Below are 19,872 nucleotides of genomic sequence, written 5' to 3' on the forward strand. Positions count from 1 at the left end.
CGGCGCCGCAGGGACACGCCGCGCCGGGGCGGGAGGCGGGCGGGGCGCGGGGCGGGGCCGCCGCCATTTTGTGTGTGTGCCGCCCTCAGCCGCCCTGAGGCGTCAGGCCCGCCGCCCGGCTGAGAGGCCGCGCTGGGCGCCTCGGGGGGATCGCTGCGGGGCGATTGCTAGCCGGTCTTAGTGGTGTTATTTTGTGCTCAGAGGGAAAGTCATCTAAAGCTTGTGGTCGCTGAGGCGGCCGTTGTGTGAGTGAGTAATTAAACTCTCCCTGTGAGGGAAGTACATGGAGGTTCAGTGGTCAGTCAGCTGTAACTGTAGGGTCGACTATCTGGGACCCTCTAAAAGACTCTAAAACGCCCAGAAGAAGCGTGTTTGACGTTTAATCAATCTAGTGCTGCCTACTGAATAGGACTTTCCCAAGAAATGTGATGCATAAACATAAGCGTAGGCTATATAATTCTGCTTGAATGAACGATACAGCATGCATGTTAGGTGGAGTGAGTCCCCCATGCATCCAGCTGTGTGATAAAAGAATACCCACTTCTTCATGCTGCGTTAGCGTTCAGGGGTTTCTTACTCCCGCTCTTGGTGACATGGCTGCCATTGCCCGTGTGTGGCCTGGCAGCCCTGTTAGCCAAGGTGGTGGAGCACGGCTTGGGGAGGCGAGGGAGGCCCTTCCCTGGCCCTGCCCGCCATGGCTGTGCTGCCGGCTCCTGTGAGGGAACAGCACCCGGCTCCTTCCCGTGAGGGGAAAATGGGGGGGCCCAGCCCGGCTTTGGCTGCAGCATCCCGCAGCTCTCCAGGGCTTGCTGTGGCTCTGCCCCAGGGCCAGGCCTGGCACCCGGGAGGACAGGCTCCATCGCATCCTTGTGCCCAAACCTCACGGCCCCGGCTGCAGCGTGCTGCCCTCGGCCGCTGCTGCGCCACGTGCTGGCAGGAGGAGAGGGCTGGCCCAGCCACAGCCCGGGCTGCCGCGCAGGGCACCACCGCGCAGGGCACCGCTGCACCGGGCACCGCCGCGCAGGGCACTGCCATGCAGGGCACCACCACGCAGGGCATCGCTGCGCAGGGCACCACCACACAGGGCATCGCTGTGCAGGGCACCGCCACACCGGGCACCACCATGCAGGGCACCGCTGCACCGGGCATCACCACGCAGGGCACTGCCGTGCAGGGCACTGCCACACCGGGCACCACCGTGCAGGGCACTGCCATGCAGGGCACCACTGCACAGGGCACCACCACATAGGGCATCGCCATGCAGGGCACCGCTGCACCGGGCATCGCCGCGCAGGGCACTGCAGCGCAGGGCACCACCACGCAGGGCACTGCCACGCAGGGCACCGCTGCACCGGGCACCACCACGCAGGGCATCGCCATGCAGGGCACCGCTGCACTGGGCATCGCCGCGCAGGGCACCACCACACAGGGCACCGCTGCACCGGGCACTGCTGGGCTCGCAACAGCATCCTGAAAACTGTTCTTTGCAGGCTCCTGGGGCTGTGCCTCAGCAGTGCAGCACAAGATCATTGTGACAATTTTGCTCACCCCATCTCCTTAGGACCCTGTGGAGCCAGATGTCATCATGCTATTTTAAATGCTTTGTATTTTTGGTTACAGTCTTTTTATTTTTTAACCATTTTCTCATGCAGGAAATACTTGTTCCACAGCTAGCAAAGCAAGGAGTACAAAATCCCCGGGCTCCTGTTGCCTCCAAGATTGGAAACTGCCTGCATATAGAATCAATTAAAAATAATTTTGCACATTAATGGAATAATGAGAAATGAGTGATTTGGGGTTTTTTCTCTCCTTGCTGGGAGCAATGTCAGACGGCAGCAGTGGGGCAGGGTTGTGGAGGTGAAGGACTGTTAGTTCTCGGCTGTGTGGCTGTGACAGTCTTTAGGCTTCAATCAGAGCATTTACAGAGGGGTTTATGTATTAGCATGATTTTTAGCACATACGGGGTAAGAGCCTGTACCTGGTGCTCTGGCTCGCGTGTAGGGCAGAGGGTTGAACCAGAATGGTGGCTGCACTGGTGAGAGGAGACTGGGGAAGAGCAGTCACTGGATGGGACAGAGCCCAAAGCTTTCTCAGCCCCAAACCTACCAAAAAAATAATTTAAAAATTACAATTGAAAATTAATATTCAACTACATAGTGGCAGATAAGTGAAGTGAATCAATCTGCAGCAGGACAGATAAGGGCAAGCCTCTGGCCCGGAGGAGCAGCTGCCTGCTGAGGGAGATAACAAGGTCATCACCAAACAAAACAGACCCCTGCTTCCTCCTCCTCCTCGTTCCGCGGTCTCCTTTCATTCCTGCTCCCAGCCAAGCAAAGCACTTGCCAAGCAAGCCCTTGACAAAAGAGGGGACGCTTGTCGTTGCGGAGAGCGGGAGTGAGGTGGGGAGATAACGCGGCTGCAGCCAGAGCATCCCTCCCGGCTGGCTTTTGGGAAGCAAATGCTTATTAATACCAATTTAATTCATCCCACGGTGCCCCTGGGGGCTGCCTGGGCTGGATCGAGGGGAACCAAGTGGATTGGGGCTTGCTCAGCCTCCCATAACCCATCCCCTGCCCTCCCCGCATCACCCTGGTCCCTGCTGTGCTGGCCTGAGGGGCTGACACAGGGGCTTTGCCAGGCTCTGCCATGCCAGCGGGGGCCAGGCTGCTGCCAGGGCACATAGGAGACCCCCATCCTGGTCCCATTCCAGAAAGGGACGGGATTTGGCTGGGATCCCTTGTCCTGGATCAGTAGCAGCCCTCACTGTGATCTGTGCCATGGTCGGCAGCCAAGATGATCCCCCCATTTTCCCATAGACTTATTTCAACTATTTCTAAAGAGCTTTTATTTTCTGTTCATTTCCCTTTACCCCCTGGAAGAAGCAGGGATTTTGTTCCAAAGGGCTTTCCCAGGGAGCCAGCCCGCGGCAAGGGCTCTGCAGCCGAGCCCACAACCTGCGCCGAGCACCACATCCAGCCATGCCAACAACCCACCTAACACTCCCACTGCCCCCAGCTCGTGGTGTCAGGGCTTCCCCCAGCTCCAGACTACAAACACCTCCAGGAGAGCAAAGACCTGAATATCTGATGCGGGAAGAAGAAGAAGAAGGGTTGTTTTATTTTCTTCTGCTGTCCCACAGACAGGCAGCGCAGTGCTTGGCTCCGTGGGCACAGGGAGGGAGCAACCCGTCTGCTTGTTTGTGTGTTTTATCGGGGATGAATCATGGTGCTGCGGGGCGCTGAGCCCGGCATTAATAAACCTGACAGCTCCTTGCCAGGCGTAATTGCAGCAGTTTTGATAATGAAGGTATTACTCCAACAGGCTTGGGGCAAAACCATCTCTCCTGATGGCTGGTAAATCACAATGGGGAGCGACGATGTGCAGCCACGTTCCCTGGTCCGGCAGCGCTCGGTGAACGGCAACGGGTGCTCTGGCTCCCTGGAGTGACTGCAGAAAGGTGGCTGGTGGTGGCATTGCCTCTGGGTGGCCAAATTTGGGGTCAGCAGCTTGCCCCTGACACTTTCTTCCCTGCTTCAGTCCATAACCAAGAGCTGGTTAGGTTTAACCCTTTAACCCTCACCCCAAGTACACAAGGTACACCCCCCCCAGCAGCAAGCCCCCATGCACGGGGCTCAGCTGGAGCAGTAGCAGCGAGTGGGGACATGCTGCGGGGGGGCTGCAGCACACTGGTGACCCCGGAGCAAGCATGACACAGGCTTCCCACTGCCTTTATCCACAGCAAAGCAGCTAAAAAAAAATAACTCGGAGTTCCTCCAGCATACAATCGCCTGCCTATATAGAGGGCATACTCCTGCACATATAGCTGGCATACAGCTGGTCGGGGTGGGAGGTGGTGGGGTCAGTGGTGGTGGTCTGGCTGGAGGTCGGTGGTCCCGAGCCCCTCGGGCTGTCAGGTACCTGTACCTGCAACTTCTTGGTCAGCAGCTCCTCACAGGGAGGTGGCAGGGGCCGCTTCAGCCCCTTGGTGGAGGAGCTCGACGTGTCGTCTCCTGCCTTGCCGAGCTCTGTCCCCAGCCCGTGCCAGGGCTCCGGGGGCTGGTAGCCTGTCTGGTTGGGATCCAGGGGGTCTCGGGAGAGCAGGATGCAGATGGAGGGGACGTTCTTGTGGACAGTCAGGTTCTGCGCTGGGCCACCAGGCAGTGGGTCCTGGTTCTCCCAGACCTCCAGCAAGGTTTTGTAGCGTACCTTGGTGACCTGGTGAAGACCTCCCAGCTTCCGCTTCATGATCTCCACACAGGTGATGGTCTTGGTGACCGCCCTGCCACAACCACTGAAGACGATCTGCCGGCTGCCCTTCAGCTCCATCTGGGCCATGGCGAAGTTCATCAGGTTCCTGATCTTGCTGCCCTCCTTCACTTTCATCTCCACCACGTCTGGGGGCAGGTCGGTGAAGGGCAGTGGGCTCTCCTCCTCTGACGTCCTCACCTTTCGGAAGTTCTCCATCCTGGACTGGGTGACAGGCTTGGCTGTCCCTCCTTCAGCAGTCATCCTTCACCTCTTCCCGATGGAACTGCTCAGGCTCTTAGCCCCCCAGGACCATGGCAGGGCTGACTCCACTGCCCTGCAGCCCAGCCCGCAGGAGGGCTGAGTTTAACGCTGCACCCCTGGGACCACCAGCCCTTTCCCCTCTGCTCACCTGGGGCTGGCTGCGGAGGAGCTGGCAGTGGGTCGGTGGCTGTGCTGGAGGCTGTCCCCCAGGGGCTGCAAGGTCCCCTGGGTGCCCCCGGTTGCTCCCAGCAGGGACGACAGCCAGCTCTGGCTCTTGGTGATGCTTGAGCTGCTCCGCTCCCACTGCAGCACTTGCTTCTGCTGCTCTTTGCTTCATTCTGGACTTCAGCAGCCCCCAGAGCTGTTCTGTGTAATTAGCAGATCCTCCCCCTCTCCCTCCCCTTCCTCCCCTCCTCCTCCCCTCGCTCTGCCTCCCATCCCAGCACCCAGCTCCTGCCTTCATCCCTGCTCAGTACCCAGAGTTGGGAAAGGCAAAGGGGAGGGCAGGGAGCCCAGGTCCCCATCCGGGAGCATGAAGGCAGGGAAGCAGCAGGCAGGGAAGGGAAGGTGGAAGGCAGAGGGAGAAGCTCACTCTTGCCTTCATCATGCTCCCGGAGTCCTGCCCCCTTAAAGAGAACCTGGTCTCTTCTCTCAGCGCTTGCTCCCCTCAAGGACGCCAACTGCTAACTGCGAATGTCAGCAGAGTGCGGGCAGCTGGCCTCCTGCCTGCCTCCTGCCTGCCTCCCTGGCACCCTCTACCCGGCAGCATCCCCAGAGGGGTAGGGAGTCCTGGCCATGCTGTGCCCGGGGATGGCATGGAGATGCAGGTGGTACTTTGGGAAGTACCGTGGAGCTTGAGCTCAACCCTTATTAGCCACCAGAGAAGCTAGTGGGACCAGCAGCCAGGAGAAATCCTGGCAGATGGCACTGCTGACCAGCTGTGGGGCTGGGGCATGCACCCAGCGGGCTGGGGCTCTGCTCCCCCGGCACCCCACAGCCTCAGCCCTGGCTCTGCCTGCAGGAAAACCTTTCCATCCCCAAAGCCCTGAGGAGCAGATGCCACGGCAGGACCAGTTTTCATGGGTGATTTCTCTCCCTCCTCCTTCTCCCTCCCCAGCCCTGCTGCTCTCCCAGCCCCTGTCCCTTGCTCTGTGCCACATCCCTACCAAGGAGCTGCCTGCCGTGGGGTCACCGTCATATTTACTGGCAGTACATCCCAGGAGATACCTATTGCAGGCCAGAAAATCTCCCCTTTCCGCCCCCAATGCCTTCCCCGAGCAGAGGCGATGTCCCTGCCCCAGGCCGGCCTTCTGCCTCCCCCTGTCACCTGCCCATCCCCTGCCTGCCCCAGCACCCCCAGACTCCCGCCCCGCTGGCTGGGGGATCATTGCACAGTGGAAAGACATGCCAAGTATTGACTTGCAGTCAAATCTTACTGGCCTCTGGGGGCCCCTGGATTGTTTTCACTCCAAGCCAGGCTTGAAAAAATACATAAATAAATAAATCAATCTGATGCCCATGGAGGTGAAGGCTGTGGCAAGGCAGGATGTGGCCATCCCCTCCCAGACAGGGCAAACCCCCACATCTCTGTGGTCCCCAAAGCAGCTTTCTGTGGGTGCTGCTGCCCTAAATGGGGGCAGGTATGGGCCACCCCCTGACCCGGCCACCAGACTGGGGTCCAGGGGGTCTGCAGGTGATGGGAGGACAGCACCAGTGTGGGATGGGATGCTCCAACTAAGAGCAGTGCCCCGCTTCATTGGAAAATCCAAGGGATGGAAAGCGTCTTTTTCCAACCCAGCTAACGCCTCATGAGGCCCCTTTGGCACAGAGGGGGAAACTGAGGCAGGGCCCACCATGACCCCAGACTCTCCCCCAGCACCGTTGGCAGATTCAGGCTTTGAGCATCCCCCAAGTCCCACCCAGCACTCTGCAGTAGCAAGCATGCCCGGTCGCTGTGCTTCCACCATGAATCCCTCACTCATATGGGACAAAACAATGTCATTTCCCCCCCTTTCTGCTTGATGACTACTTGAGGCATCCTTACAGAAGGTGCTTGGCTCCTTCCTCAGGCAGGCAGGGATGGATTAAGCCTCTCAGGGAAACTGCTGCCTTTAAAAGATGCTAAAACCCTAGGAAAATAATCAGGAAAGATTTTAGCAACCATTCGCAGAGTGTGTGCAGTCGAGGGAGCTGAGAAATCCCTCCGAGTCGCTATTCAGGTGTTCAAACAGCCACCACTGGCACAGGAGGGTTACGTGGCCACCGCGGGCTGATGGCACCAAGGCTCCAGGCGAGCCAGTGCTGCTCAGTGCCGAGCCTGCAGCCGGATGAGTCCCTAGTGCTGGGTGAGCCATCCAACCCTTCTTTCCTGGCCCAGAACCAGCTCCTGCCTCCTGTGGCCCATTTTTTGTGCCATCAGGGTGCCTTCCCTACCCATCGCATGATGGAAGCAGCAGCAGCTTCTCCCACCCCCCACCTCTAATTGCTGCTTAACAAACTCTGCTTATTGCAGCCTCTGAAATGGAGGCAGACGAGGTGCAATCACAGCCAAGCCTTTCTGCATCCCTCAGAGGGCTGCGGAGGGTGCCCTCCCCCCAAGGCAAAGGCTGCGGCAGGGGGGCATTCATGACAGGGTCTTGCTTTCCCTCTGCAGTGCTTAAAATGTAAATGAAATTCATTATTAGCAACTCCATTGCTAATTGCCATCTGAAGCTATTCATTGGCCTGTCAGCTTATTTGTTGGAGGACAACAGAGTGGATCGGTTATTCCAAGTGAAGGAATAGCTGAAATGAGCTCAGCCGCAGCAAACAACAGGATGGGAGAGGATGGAGAGTGAGAATGGGGGGACAAAGGCACAGACAGCCCTAGCCTGGGGAGAACTGGGAAAAAAAAACATTGGGAAAGATGGGGAGTCATTTAAAATGGAGAAGAGGTAAATGGTAAAGGCAGGAAAGGAAAAAGAAATAAGAACAAAGCAATTACACCCTGCGTATTGTCTGTCTGTCCTGAGCATCCACTCCGGTCACAGTGGGACCCAGGGACTGGTTTCTTCCCCCTTTTCCCCACTATGGTTTCTCTCTGAGCATCCCACATCCCAGTGCTATGGGCTGCCAGCACCCTACAGGGCTGGGGGGTGGGGGGGGTCCCCCTTCCCTGCAGGACCCTCTTGCCTGGCCCTGACCCCACAGGAGGTGTAAGTTTGGAAGGGCCATTTGGCAGGGGAGCCGAGAGGGGAGGGCTGGCAGCGGTGGGGATGGAGAGGGCTGCAGGGAATGGCACGGAGCCAGAGCTGACAACAGCCCCAGCCAAGCCTGGAAAAGCGGGGAAAAAGCCCAGAAACATATTCTTAATAGACAGGAGGGCAGCTGGACAGGAGCAGTAACCTGAGCCCCTGTCCTCCACCTGCCCTCTCTGTATTTTCTGTCATCCAAGGCGGCCCTGCATGGGAGTGGGTCGGAAAGTCAAAGCATCTGATACAAGGAAAGTCTCAGTGCCACTCTCCATCTCTGCGTCACATCGGCCCCGGCTCAGGTCTCAGGTGCTCATCACATTGCACTTGGCAGCAGGCTGATGCCCAAGCTGATTGCAGCCCCAGGACAGGGTCGGGGGGTGTACGCAGATGGACCCCCAGCGTGCCACAGCTGCAGGGATCCCCTGCTCTGATCTTAACTAAGGTCCAGGAGCCACCGCTTCCCAGGGTCAGCCTCCAGATGATGCAACCTCCAGCTCCCCAGCCTGCAGGGGCTGTCTTGAGGTGCTAGAGGAACACTAGGAGTATCCTTTGGTAGCACCAGCTCCCTGCTAAGTGAGCCCGCAAGGGAAGTCCCTTGCTCTTACCATAAACAGAAAATAACAGACAATCCTCGTTTTGAGTGGGGCAGGCAGCAAAAGAAGTTCCTTTGTAGAGCTCCAGCACAGCAAGCATAGGGACATCATAAGGGCCCTGAGGGCGTAATAAACCCTAATGGTCCTGACCAGTCCCACCTGGGACCCCCTACCCACACCCTGCCCATGGTGCAGGAACTCTATTTCAGCTCAACTCAGTCCCAGTCTGAACTATGATGCAGCTGGTCTCTAGGTCAGTTGTAGCTGTCCTTATGTCTGATCTCTGCTGGTCTGGACTCCAACCCATGGGCTGACCCCTAGACCTGACCTGTAAATTGACTTCATGGCTTGCCTTTGAAGCTGTTTGTTCGCTGGGAACTTGCTGGTCGATGTGGACTTTTGGTTGAACCTGCCCAGCCTGCCCTGCTCATGTAGTGAGGTTCTTGCCCTGCCCTGGCATCTGCTTGGCTCCCTGGCCGTCCTGACGAGCAAGGGGAGCACACATCCATTTCATTTCTGAATATCTCTTCTTGTAAAGCCTGCAGGCTGATGGAAATGTGGTGGGGGGGCAGCTCTGCGGTTGGCCATCCTCAAAGCCTCAGTGAGATGGGAAGGTGCTGGGGGAGCTGAGGCAGGAAAAGAAGCAGGTTGGGAGCAAATCTGGCTGAGAGAAAGCTCATGAGATGTGAAATAAGGGACACAAAGAAGTCCCTGTGGTCCTGAGCCCAGGGGAGGGATCTTGCAACCCATCTGTGGTAAAATTGGGACTGAGCTGAGTCTGCAAAGGCATCTTCCCCAGGGAGTGGGGGTGGGCGCTGTGGCCAGCCCCAGATCCCCGGGGTGCTCAGCGCCTGCAGGCAGGGCAGTGAGGCAGAGCTGGCACAGCACTCCAAGTCTCAGAGCACCCCCGTGAGGTCTCGCACGTGGGTGAGCAGTGGTGCTTGGCAAGAGTGGGGATCCACAGCCATGTCTGTCCCCTTCCCCCCTTGCTCTTCATGTTCTTCCCCTTGCTCTGCTGCTGTCGTGCAGGGGACGGAGCTGGATGCATAGGGGTCCCATTCTCTGCAGGGGACAACAGCTCCAGGTCCAAGACCCAGAAGGTGCTTAGAGTGGACAGCTGGGTCCCCAGATATGGGGTCGTGTGTGGCATGCTATTTTTCCTGCTTCCCTCTATTTTACCATCTGTGAAATGGGCATTTTCCCTGTTTCTGCCAGGTTTCCTTCCTAGCGTTCCCACAGAGCGATGCTGTTCATCTGCCAAGGGTGTTTGGTGACCAGGGCTCACTGGTGTAAAGAGAGATTTAGCTGCTTCCCTGCCCTGCACACATTCCCACAGTGGGATGCTCTCCTCCATGCCCGATAAAGCATGACCGTATGCTGATGCTGGAGGTTGGACCCTGGGAAGGGAGGGTGATTTAATTGTCAAATAAAGCTGTTTCCATGACAGTGTACTGACATGCTCACAACCACCGAGGCAGGAGGCCCAAGCGATTTGCACAGGGCTCCTTGTGATGACACTGAGGACAAGGGACCCTGCTTAGAGTCCTCCTCATGTTGGTTGGAGTTCTCAGGCTGATATGGGATTTATGTCCGCTTTAGGAGCTTTTTGTCCCTGTTCTAGCCCACCTGTGAGTTAATCCAGTCCCTTCCCCTGCCCTTTGCATCCCAGCCTTGGCATTGCTGACAAAAGCAATCAAGATATCTTTTGCCCTTCGTGTGGGCCATTAATTAATTACTGTCCGGAGCAGCACTGGGTGTGAGGCAGACCACCATGGGAACCCAGGCAGGGTGGTGGGGACAGTGGCTTCAGGCCTGTCTTGGACAGCGGGAAACTTCCTGCTCTTGGAAACAGTGATGTGGGATGTTTGACATTCCAGCGAGCAGCCCTGCAGCTGCACGGCTGAGCTGAGAGAGGGAACAACAGCAGCACAGCAGCTCCTCCAGCAGCCCTGGCAGCGGGACTGGTGGCAACCCAGAGGGAGAAATGACTCCCGTTGTATTGCCAGCACACTTGCTGCAGCGCCTGGGGGTTTTTTAGACTGTTTTCTCATTAAAATACCAACTTCCCTGATGCTGCTTGCAGGCGATGGCTAACAACCACCTGTGAGCACGGCTCCGGTGGGCTTTGCAGGGCACGGGCTACAAAGCCCCCAGGCATGCATAGACATGTGTGAGCTGCGTGTGCGCGTTACTGCTGCTGCAGCTCTGTTGTGCTTGGCTAAAGGGTGAGTAAGGTGACTTAAAAAGTAGTAGTAGTCCCAAAGCACTGTGTAATTCTGCGGGGACAGTGTGACAGCAGTGACACAGAGCAGGGCACTGTGGGCAGATACTGGCTCTGCGGGACCCCGGCCAGGAGCACAGCAGGGTGTGGACATGGGGTGCCCTAAGTTTGGTCCTGCTGGTGGGACCTGCAGGCTCAGACTTAGCCTCCTGGGTACAGGCAGCCTGCTCTGACCCCTGCCTGCTCTGTCCCCCAGAGCCCCTGCCCCATAGAGGGTCTCCCCTGCCCCATAGAGGCTCTCCTCCTATCCACGTGGAGCTTCCCATACCCATGCTCAATAGAGGGTCTGCCCCACGGAGGGATTGCCGTACCCCTGCTCCGTAGAGCTCCCCCCCTTCAATAGAGCCCTTCCCACCCACAGAGCCCCCCAACCCTACAGGAGCCCCGCCCCCTTTCGGCGGCCCCGCCCCTCCCCGCCGGCGGCAGCAGGACCCTGGACAGCGGCAGAGGCTGCTCTCGCGAGATCTCGGGGCTGCCCATAGCGGGGCCGGCGGCGGCGCCGCAGTCTCGCGAGATCGCGGCCGCTGCGGCAGGAGCAGCGCCAGGCGGGCGGGCGGCCGCCGCCACCCGCCGCGGGACGGGTCGGGTCACGCCACGCCAGGCGGGTGAGCCCCGGGGCCGGGGGGCGGGCTGCCTCGGGGTGGGGGGGGGCGGGCGGATGCTGCCCCCGAGGGGGACGACCGCCTTCTGCACCGACCCCCGGTCTGCACCCCACGCGTTGGGGGGGGAGCTGCGCGACGTGGAGGCGCCCCCGGGGCTGCCCGCACCCGCGTGGGTGCCGATCCCTGCCCGCGGGGACCGAGCGTGAGGCGGGCCGCCGTTGTCCCCTCGCCAGGCAGCTGCGGGAGGCCCGCGCCCGGTTTCGGGGCGGGGGGGACGAGAGGCGTGCGTGGGGCACGGAGCCCTTGGCCCGTGGAAACCCCCGGGGGGCGATGGGCGCCGCGGCCGAGCCCTGCTTGCCCTCCCCACCACCCCCGAGCAGCACGCGGGGGGCTGGCACCCCAGGCACGGAGAGGGTGCTGGGGTTTCCCCTCGGGGTTACCGTCCGTGGGTTGCATTGCAGTAGCCCCCCCCCACCCCCCCGGTTCGCAAGCCCTCCCCGTATTGTAAAAGCCCCCCTCGGACTGCAGCCTTCCCCCAGTCCTGCGGCAGCCCCCCCAGCTTGGCCAGCCCCCTTTGTTTTGGCCAAGGTGCTGCAGTGCCGGAGCAGGTGTCGTGCCGGGGGGCACACCCGGCCGCATGTCCCCGCTCCCGGCACACGTGCGGGGGCCGCGTCACCCAGTCCTGCCGCGAGACGTCACCGCGCAGGCAGGCGGCTCGTATTTATAGCGCCCAGGGGATGGAGTCATCCGTGGGCTGCCGTCGGATGTTGGGAGACGGTACGCTGGTGAGCCGCGCGAGTCTGCTTTGCCTGGCCGGTGTCTGGCATTGGGTGATGGTTTGGCCCAGGCAGGGTCCCTCAAACCCTCCGGAAAGCCCAAAGCGTTGACCCCTGGGACCCCCATCACGAGAGACACGTTCGCTGCTGCCATTCCTCTGCCCGAGGTTGCCTGGGAGAGGGCAAAACCTGGAGGCAGAGCTAGCAGGCAGGTGAGGATATGCAGAGTGGCTGTCTTCATGCTTATATTTAAAACTTCAGCTCTTAATTTTTGCTTTAATTTTGTTTAATTTTCACTGCATGAGTATGGCATGGTCTGGGACTGTCCTGGGATGCTAAGCTCCCCACCTCTCCCACCTGCAAGGTGCCAAGTGATGTGACTAATCATTAAGCCAGCACTCAGGTGACTCATTAGTGACAATCACAACTGATTATTTTTTTTTCCAGCTGATATTTTCAGCCAATTTCCCTGCTCCCTTTTGGCCTGGTTTCTGGCTTGGGCTTGCAGAGATGGGAGCTGTGATGCCATCAGGAGGCAGCCAGGTAGTTCCCTGTGCTGGAGCTCTTTGCAAAAGAAAAAATGAAAAAAAAAAAAAAAGTTTTGGGACAGGTAATGAACCTGAGGATTTCAAACTGTCCACAGCTGCCCCATTGCTCAGGGGGCCATGTCCCTTCCCCTGCCATCCAGCCTGGTCCCTCTTCTGGGGCTGGATGTAGGTCAGTTGGGAGTGGGAGGCTAAGCCCGTGCTCTGCCTCACATCACTGGATCTTCTCTTAATCTTCTGCCTTAACTGGTGCATAAGCCTCGGGCTGTAGGAGCTGGGATTTATTCTGCTACCAGCCAGGTGCCAGCGGTAAGCCTGGATGTGTGAATAGTGTAGAGCGTCCGTGTAAATAAAGCAAACTGCTTTCTTACAGCACTGTCCTTGAACTATTTTGGAGCGGGGAGGAAGGTGAAGGCTCTTCAGGGAGGTACCTGACCACTTTGTATCACTTTTTCTCTTGTTTTCCTCCAGCTTTGATAAAGCTGCTGGGTTTTTCCCCCCCCTACTTTTCCTGCGGAACGGAAAGGCTGAGCGTGTGCCGGCATGGCAGGTATTGGGGGGTCCATGGTGGGGCTGCTCCTTGCCTCTGAAGCCCATCTGGGATGTTACTGGCCATAATATCACATTATTAGTCCCCAATGGGGTTGCAGGTGTCCACACTTGCAGGATCCATGTGGCCAGTGGGGGCTAAATTTGTCTTGATGCTTTTCTGTGGGTTGGTGGTGGTTACAAGGGGAAATCCTTAATTCCTGCATGAAACTCAATTCCTGGGGCTGAACAAGAATAATTAGGAAGCCTCTTGACCTATGTGCAACTCTGTGCAGTGCCCGATGCTGGTGAAACTTTTTATTGCAGAAAAAGTGAACAACTTCCCTCCCCTGCCGAAGTTCATCCCCTTGAAGCCATGTTTCTACCAGGACTTCGATGCGGAGATCCCACCGCAGCACCGTACCATGGCCAAACGGCTTTACTACCTCTGGATGCGTGAGTCGCTGGGCGGGGAAGGGCTGGGGCAGGTTTGCATTCGCCTCTCTGAAGGCAGCTGCTCTGGAAGTCATGGGCTGAAAGAGCAGAGCAAGATCAGAGGAAGTCCTTCTGCCCCTCCAGGCCTTGGTGTCTCCTGTTCAAACTCCTCGGGCGTGGGACATGGGCTGCAGCATCCCTTGGGTTTCAGCCCTACCAGCTCCAGGAGGCTGGAGCTGGCTTAGTGTCCAAGGGCCATCGGTGGTGACCCTGACATCCCACTGGAGCCCACTGCGAGGAGACAGCTCTGAACCCGCACCTCCTCCTCCTCCTCCGAAAGGATTTACTCCCCTCTCCATCTCGCTCAGCTGCTGGCCTTGTGCCCCAGGAGAGGAGAGGTGCCAACCTTCCGCTGGCTTTGTTTGGTGGCTGGGCAGGGGAAGGGCTTTCTCTGCCACCCCAAGCTCCTTGCAAGTCCTTCGGCAGCGGCCCAAGGCCAAGATGCTGCTTGGACTGGAGGGCTGGTGTGCCTGCTCCCCAAAATGTGGGAGCCCAAGGCTTCCCTCAGAGGTCTTGCCTGTTCCTCTTGCATGCCTCTGTGTGCCGTGCTGTGCTAACAGGGCTGTTGCCATCTTCTAACTCTTAAAACTAGCCTGGATCTCTCTTCCTTACCAGCCCCGGGCGGGGAGAAGAGCCAGAGGGGCAGATCACACCCTGCCATATGTGGAAATGTGTGTGGCTCAGGGCAAGCTGGCACTGTTTTATTTCTTTTTAGAAGAACTTAGTTCCTTAATAGGTGTTTTCCCTGAACGCTGGGAGCATCAGTGCCCAGGGAGTGCCTTGTACTTTGGAGGCAGGTTACCAGCTGAGCTGGCAGCAGAGAGGTCGGGTGCTTCTGCTCTCGGCACAGCACCAGGCTGGCACCCCTGGGGTGGTGCCTCGCTCCGGCTTTTGGGGGCTGCGTCCCATTGGGAAGGTGACACTGGGGTAACTTCCCCCATCGTGTCAGGAGGGTTAGCATAGCTTGCCTATGAAAGGGGAAGAAAATAAAGCTGTGCTTCCCTGGGGAAGCTGTCTTGGGGCTGTTCAACTCCCTCCCCATCCCCATCTGGCTGTTCTCGCTCTTCTTAATTTAATAGAGCTCAGTTCTTGCTCCAGCCTCTCCCACAGCACAAGCACCAGCGCTATGAGCCAGTCGCCTGTGTCTTGGTTTCTGTCTCTGGAGCTTCTCTCTGGATTGTTTTCTCCACAACTCCCCCACAAACACCCAGCCACACGCAAGCGCAGAGAGGCTGAAAAGTTCCCTCGTGTCCTTGGGGGCTCCGGGAGCAGCGAGTGCCTGGTCAGCCCAGCCGACTGGGCTGTCTTTCTTGCCAGCTGCAGCTCTCTTGCAGGCAGTGGTGGGAGGGTTTTAATTCTCGTTGAAATAATGAATCATTCTCAAAAATCAGAGGCGTCAGAATGCAGATGAGCCTCCTCTGCTTTGTCCTGTGTCTGCTAAGCTGGGCTTCATAGTAATAGCCCTTGTATTGTGTAACCCCAAGCAGGGGTGGGAGAAACAAACACGCACCCCCCTGAACTGGCGAGGCGGGGGCCAGGAGTTCAGGACTTCAGCTCTCAGTGATGCTCGGGGAGCACCAGCACAAGCTCCTTCTGCAAAACTGTAGCTGGAGACAAGTGAGGAAGCTTCACTTTGATTCCTCCAGTTTTCTTCTGTTGGTGGAAATGTGCCCCGGCTTGCTGCCAGCAGGAGGAGGTGGCTCTTCCCTGTCCTCAGAGCCCCATGAGCCCTGGACCTGCTTAAGACATTACAACTCTGAGTGATTTTTTTTTTTTTTTTTTTTTTTTTTCCTCTTGCTCCTCAGCTGAGGTTAGACCTCCTTGGGCTGAGCCAGCCTGGCGACGCTCTCCAGACTCAGCCGGCTTAAGGGCATTCTGGCTAGGGCAACACACTGCTGGCCAAACCCGCTGGAGGTCAGCCCCGCATGGGCATCCCTGGGGTTGGGGTCTCATATTGCACTGACGTCCTTGCGTACACGCTACTCTGCTCCCTCTGTGTGTGTGTGTGTGTTTGCAGTGAACAGCATCACCTTGGCGGTGAATCTCGTTGGCTGCCTCGCATGGCTGATTGGAGGCGGTGGAGCTGTTAATTTTGGACTGGCAATTCTCTGGCTCATTCTCTTTACGCCCTGCTCCTATGTCTGCTGGTTTAGACCTATTTACAAAGCTTTCAAGTAAGTGGTCACACCTGAGCCTGGCTTCTCATGTTTTTTTGGTTTGTTTTTTTTTTTTTTTTCCCCTAAACGGTTAGTGCTTAGCTTGGGGCACTGCCTGAATATTTGGGGGAATTTCCGCTCTTTCCATCTAGCCCTTTAACTTTCTAACCTTCAAAGCAAGAATTTGGAATTTCCTAAGGGCCAAACCCCCAACCATGTGATACAAAGACGCCCTACGTGAGCCTCTGTGCAGCGTCGGGGGGAGCGGTGAGGATGCAATGGGGGTGCCACCTTTCCCTCCCTTCCTGCCCATCCTTGAGGCTTCTTTTGTATTTTTCCACAAGTCCTCGAGGTGCTTGTATGGATTATCCATGCTGCTGAGGTCACTCCCCAGTGCAGTGTCCCCAGATCTAGAAAACTGGGGACATACTTATTCCCGGTGGGGGACAGTTGAGTTTCATGGTAGGGTAGCATGAGCTGAGAGCTGTGTCCGAACACAGATGCCCTCTCGCCTGATGCGCAGAGCTGGCTGAGCCATGGGGAGGGTCTGATGCCCCGTGGCTTTCCCAGGTGCCCCGTCACTACCTTCAGCCTCCCGCAGTTTCTCCCTTGCCTTTAGTTTTGCTCTGATGCCTGCTGTCTGCAGGCAGCTCCGCTTCTCACCACCCTCTCGCTAAACCACAGCCACTTCTGCCCTGAAAGAGTCCGAGATGTGGGAGCATCTCCTTTCCCTTGCAGAGCAGCAGCGGTGGAGAGGTACGGAGTGACTGAGCGTTCTTTTGCAGGACAGACAGTTCCTTCAGCTTCATGGCCTTCTTCTTCACCTTCATGGCCCAGCTGGTGATCAGCATTATCCAGGCGGTGGGAATCCCTGGCTGGGGTGTCTGGTAAGGAAGATGCTGCTCTTGTGTTGGGTGCAGGGACAATCACCATTGTGCCGGTGCTGTGGCCTCTGGGTGTTTTAATGTCCTCAGTGCTTTAGTAGCTTCTCTCCTTGGGGAAGATGATTTGAGGAGCTGGGAGGGATGCTGGCAGGCTGCGGTGTGCAGAGCCAGCCGGGAAAGCCCCCAGGCTGCTGAATGGTTGTTTTGATCTCCTTGCAGTGGCTGGATCGCAGCGATTTCCTTCTTTGGGACCAATGTGGGGTCAGCCGTGGTGATGCTGATCCCCACCGTCCTGTTCACGGGGATGGCAGTCTTCTCCTTCATCGCTCTCACTATGGTACAGGGGGAGAGAGGGATGCTGCGTTGCTTCAGGGAGCCCTCGCCGCTACCCTGGACGGTCAGTGTGAGCTGCAGTTGCTCAGTGCCTCTGGATTTTCTCTTTCCAACCTGCTACAGGTGCATAAGTTTTACCGGGGGAGTGGTGGGAGCTTCAGCAAAGCTCAGGAGGAGTGGACCACGGGGGCATGGAAGAACCCCCACGTCCAGCAGGCAGCACAGAACGCGGCCATGGGGGCGGCGCAGGGGGCCATGATGCAGCACGAGACGCAGTACTCGGCCACCCCAAACTACACCTACTCCAACGAGATGTGAGCAGCAGGACTTTGTCCTCGGGCGAAAGATCTGGGGGGGAAGGGAGGAGGAGGAGGAAGAAGGCTGGGCCGAGTTTCTGCAGCTATTTCAGAAAGTCGAAGTGTACCATAACAGTTCTTTTCCCATTCTTTGTAATGAGATCATTTTGGATTTTCCCCCCCCCCCATCCTCCGTTATTGTCTTGAGCTCTTTTATTTTTCTCCTTTATTTTTCATTTTGAAGAGGCCATGAGTTGACCTGCAGGGCTCTTGTTGTGCGTGGTAGTAAGTGTACATTCACGTGTCTTCTTTTTCCCTGTGAAACAGTGTACGGTGGTGGTTTTTTAATTACTGTGGTGATAGGTGTATGTTAGAACTACATCAGCCAAAAGCACCCCCACACCCCCATCCCCAAAAGGGAAAGAGAAAAATAGCAACCAGCACCCATCTCCCCTCTTGGAATAAGCCGTGAACCACAGTAAACCACAGGTTTACGACATGCGTGAGTTTTCTCTTTCAGTTGGTAGTGTCCAGCCACTTGCCACTGTCTCAACAAGGGCAAGCAATCCTGGGAATTCTCCCTTTTCTTTTGCTTTTTAACTAGCAGGTGGCTGGCTGATTTAGCGTTTTAAAAAAAAGATAAGGAGGGGGGGGGCAGGCGGGAGGGAAAGAAACCCTCAGTGCTGCTGTTGATAATGCTGGAAGCCAAGAGATTCCTAATCTACACCCTGGCTCAGGATCTACAACTTCTCTCAGTGTGTGGTATTGTAAATGAGTAGTTTACATTTTGACGTGGAAGACCAGTATTTGTGCGTGGCCGTGGGCAGGAGCCCCGGTGCACTGTGTGTGTGTGTGCGTGTGTGTGCATGTGTTGGGGAGCAAGGACAGGGTTTCCCTGTGGATACAACCGTCCGGTTCCAGATTCTGCATCCTGAGTCTGGTGTTTTTTGTTTTTTTTTTTTAAAGGCTTCTATTTTGAAAAGCAGCTATAAAATTGGCAGTGTTTCTCAGAGGACCTATTCTCCAGGTCAAATCTTGCCACTCTGTATGCAAGCACATACAACCAGTCTCACTGACTATGTAAATAGTGAGGCCAAGATTTGTCCCCGTTAGCTTTTGAGCTAATTTAAGGCTCTTTAGGAAACCTCCAGGCTGGTGGGAAGGATTCCCGCTCACTTGCACTTCTAAAAACCACAGTGAAACGTGGCCGTGGGTTTTCCTGGTGCAGAAATCCCTGCTCCTGTCAGCCCCGAGTCCTTGCCCAGTTAGGGGATGTTGGGCTTTAATAAATGATCTTGCACCTTCGTGGGGAGCAGCTGAGCTCAGACTGACACCTCTTTGGCTGTGGCAGCAGGGGAAGGTGACCAGCAGACCCTGGAAAAGATTGGTTTGTAAATGGGAGCTGACAGGACAGTGCAGGGCAGCAGTAGGGAAATCTCCTTCCCAGGGATGCTTTTCAGACTCTAAATGCACTTTAAATAAGCCAATTTTTTCTCTCCAAGTCCTAGATAAGCAGCCCAAACAGAATCTGATCCAGCCCCTTGGCTCAAATATCTCCTCTCTGCTGCAGGCAACAAGCTTAGCGTGCCACCGCTCATGCCCACAGCTAGCCAGAGCTGTGCGAGTCCCCAGCCCTTCGCGCCCCATCCCTCTAGCTGTCTGGTGATGCTTGTATATGACTCCTAGCCACGAGAATCACCCCAAGGAGGAACTTCTCTTTCCCAGCAAAGCACACCAAGAATAGTTTCCTTTTTAAGGGTATCACTTCAGTCATTCTGCAGTAGACAGTTGTCTCTTGACAAGACTAAAATGCAATTAATGATAAAATGCCTGTCTGTGTGTGTGTATATATATATGTATAAAATGTAAGGAGAAAAGTAATCCGTTGCTGACCCTATTATGTACTTAATCAGGTTTAATTATTGTGCAATTCATTTACAGCTAGCCTAAAACTGACTATGCCAAATCACATGCTCTGTCATCCATGTCTGAGAAATGATGAATTACGTGACTTCACCTTTTGCATTTATAATAAGATGCGTAAATAATAACTGTAACAAGCTGTAACTTACAGACATTGCTTCAGCATCTAACCCTCCTCTCCGGCGTGTCTCCTAAACGCGTGAGTGTCAGTGCTGACCACTGAAACATGCCCCTGTGGTTCCAGCCCTCCTGCCCCGCCAGTGGAAGCTGGGCAGGACACCAGTCTGTGACGGCTTTGGGTGGGGGCTGCCGCAGTTGTGATCGAAGGACAGTACCGCTGGAGCGCACAGGGGGGGAGAGCTGATGCGTGGGTGTTTCTGCAGCGGGGTGAGGAGGCAGCTCCAGACTAGAGAATGCTTGCTTGGGGTTTTACAGAGGTCCCGCATTGCCTTCCACATCCCGCAGCCGGTGAGGCAGAGCCCTCTGCCTCTTGCCTTGCTGCTTATTTGTAGCTGACAACATCGGAGGGATGCCCAGGGAGCTGCTGCTTTTAAGCCGTATCTGGAAACCGTTGGGGACTGCCTGGCAAGCGCTGCCCCAGATCTGTCGTGCTTCTGCTTCAGACAATAAACAGGCAGCCCTTTAACTGCCTTCCCCCTGGCACTGCCCGGCGGCTGCCCTGAATCCTGTCCGAAAGGTTTCAGTCCTGCTCTGTAAC

At 56.7% G+C, this 19,872-nt stretch overlaps 2 protein-coding genes across 4 annotated transcripts; one reads left to right on the forward strand and one right to left on the reverse strand.

Moving 5' to 3' along the window:
- Positions 1-1,652: 1,652 nt before the first annotated feature.
- Positions 1,653-5,213, reverse strand: RPP25 (ribonuclease P and MRP subunit p25). The gene has a single exon (XM_040601458.1). It carries the CDS (start codon positions 4,507-4,509, stop codon positions 3,793-3,795), a length of 717 nt encoding a protein of 238 aa, XP_040457392.1. The 5' UTR covers positions 4,510-5,213; the 3' UTR covers positions 1,653-3,792.
- A 5,894-nt stretch (positions 5,214-11,107) lies between these two features.
- SCAMP5 (secretory carrier membrane protein 5) lies at positions 11,108-19,298 on the forward strand. Of its 3 annotated transcripts, XM_040601945.1 has the most exons (8): positions 12,073-12,206; positions 12,442-12,537; positions 13,011-13,089; positions 13,395-13,523; positions 15,580-15,736; positions 16,504-16,605; positions 16,822-16,939; positions 17,059-19,298. In XM_040601945.1, exons 3-8 carry the CDS (start codon positions 13,083-13,085, stop codon positions 17,251-17,253), a joined length of 708 nt encoding a protein of 235 aa, XP_040457879.1. In that variant the 5' UTR covers positions 12,073-12,206; positions 12,442-12,537; positions 13,011-13,082; the 3' UTR covers positions 17,254-19,298. The 3 variants fall into 3 exon arrangements, with proteins under 3 accessions (XP_040457876.1, XP_040457879.1, XP_040457877.1); XM_040601942.1 differs by lacking the exons at positions 12,073-12,206; positions 12,442-12,537 and adding an exon at positions 11,108-11,221; XM_040601943.1 differs by lacking the exon at positions 12,442-12,537.
- The last annotated feature ends 574 nt before the right edge of the window (positions 19,299-19,872 follow it).

Source organism: Falco naumanni, chromosome 7 (genome assembly GCF_017639655.2).
Source record: "Falco naumanni isolate bFalNau1 chromosome 7, bFalNau1.pat, whole genome shotgun sequence".
NCBI lineage: Eukaryota > Metazoa > Chordata > Aves > Falconiformes > Falconidae > Falco > Falco naumanni.

Coding starts and splice junctions, on each gene's coding strand:
- RPP25 (XM_040601458.1), bottom strand. CDS start 4,509: ATGACTGCTGAAGGAGGGACAGCCAAGCCTGTCACCCAGTCCAGGATG.
- SCAMP5 (XM_040601942.1), top strand. Junction 15,737..16,503: donor CCTATTTACAAAGCTTTCAA/GTAAGTGGTCAC, acceptor GTTCTTTTGCAG/GACAGACAGTTCCTTCAGCT. Junction 16,940..17,058: donor CCTTCATCGCTCTCACTATG/GTACAGGGGGAG, acceptor AACCTGCTACAG/GTGCATAAGTTTTACCGGGG.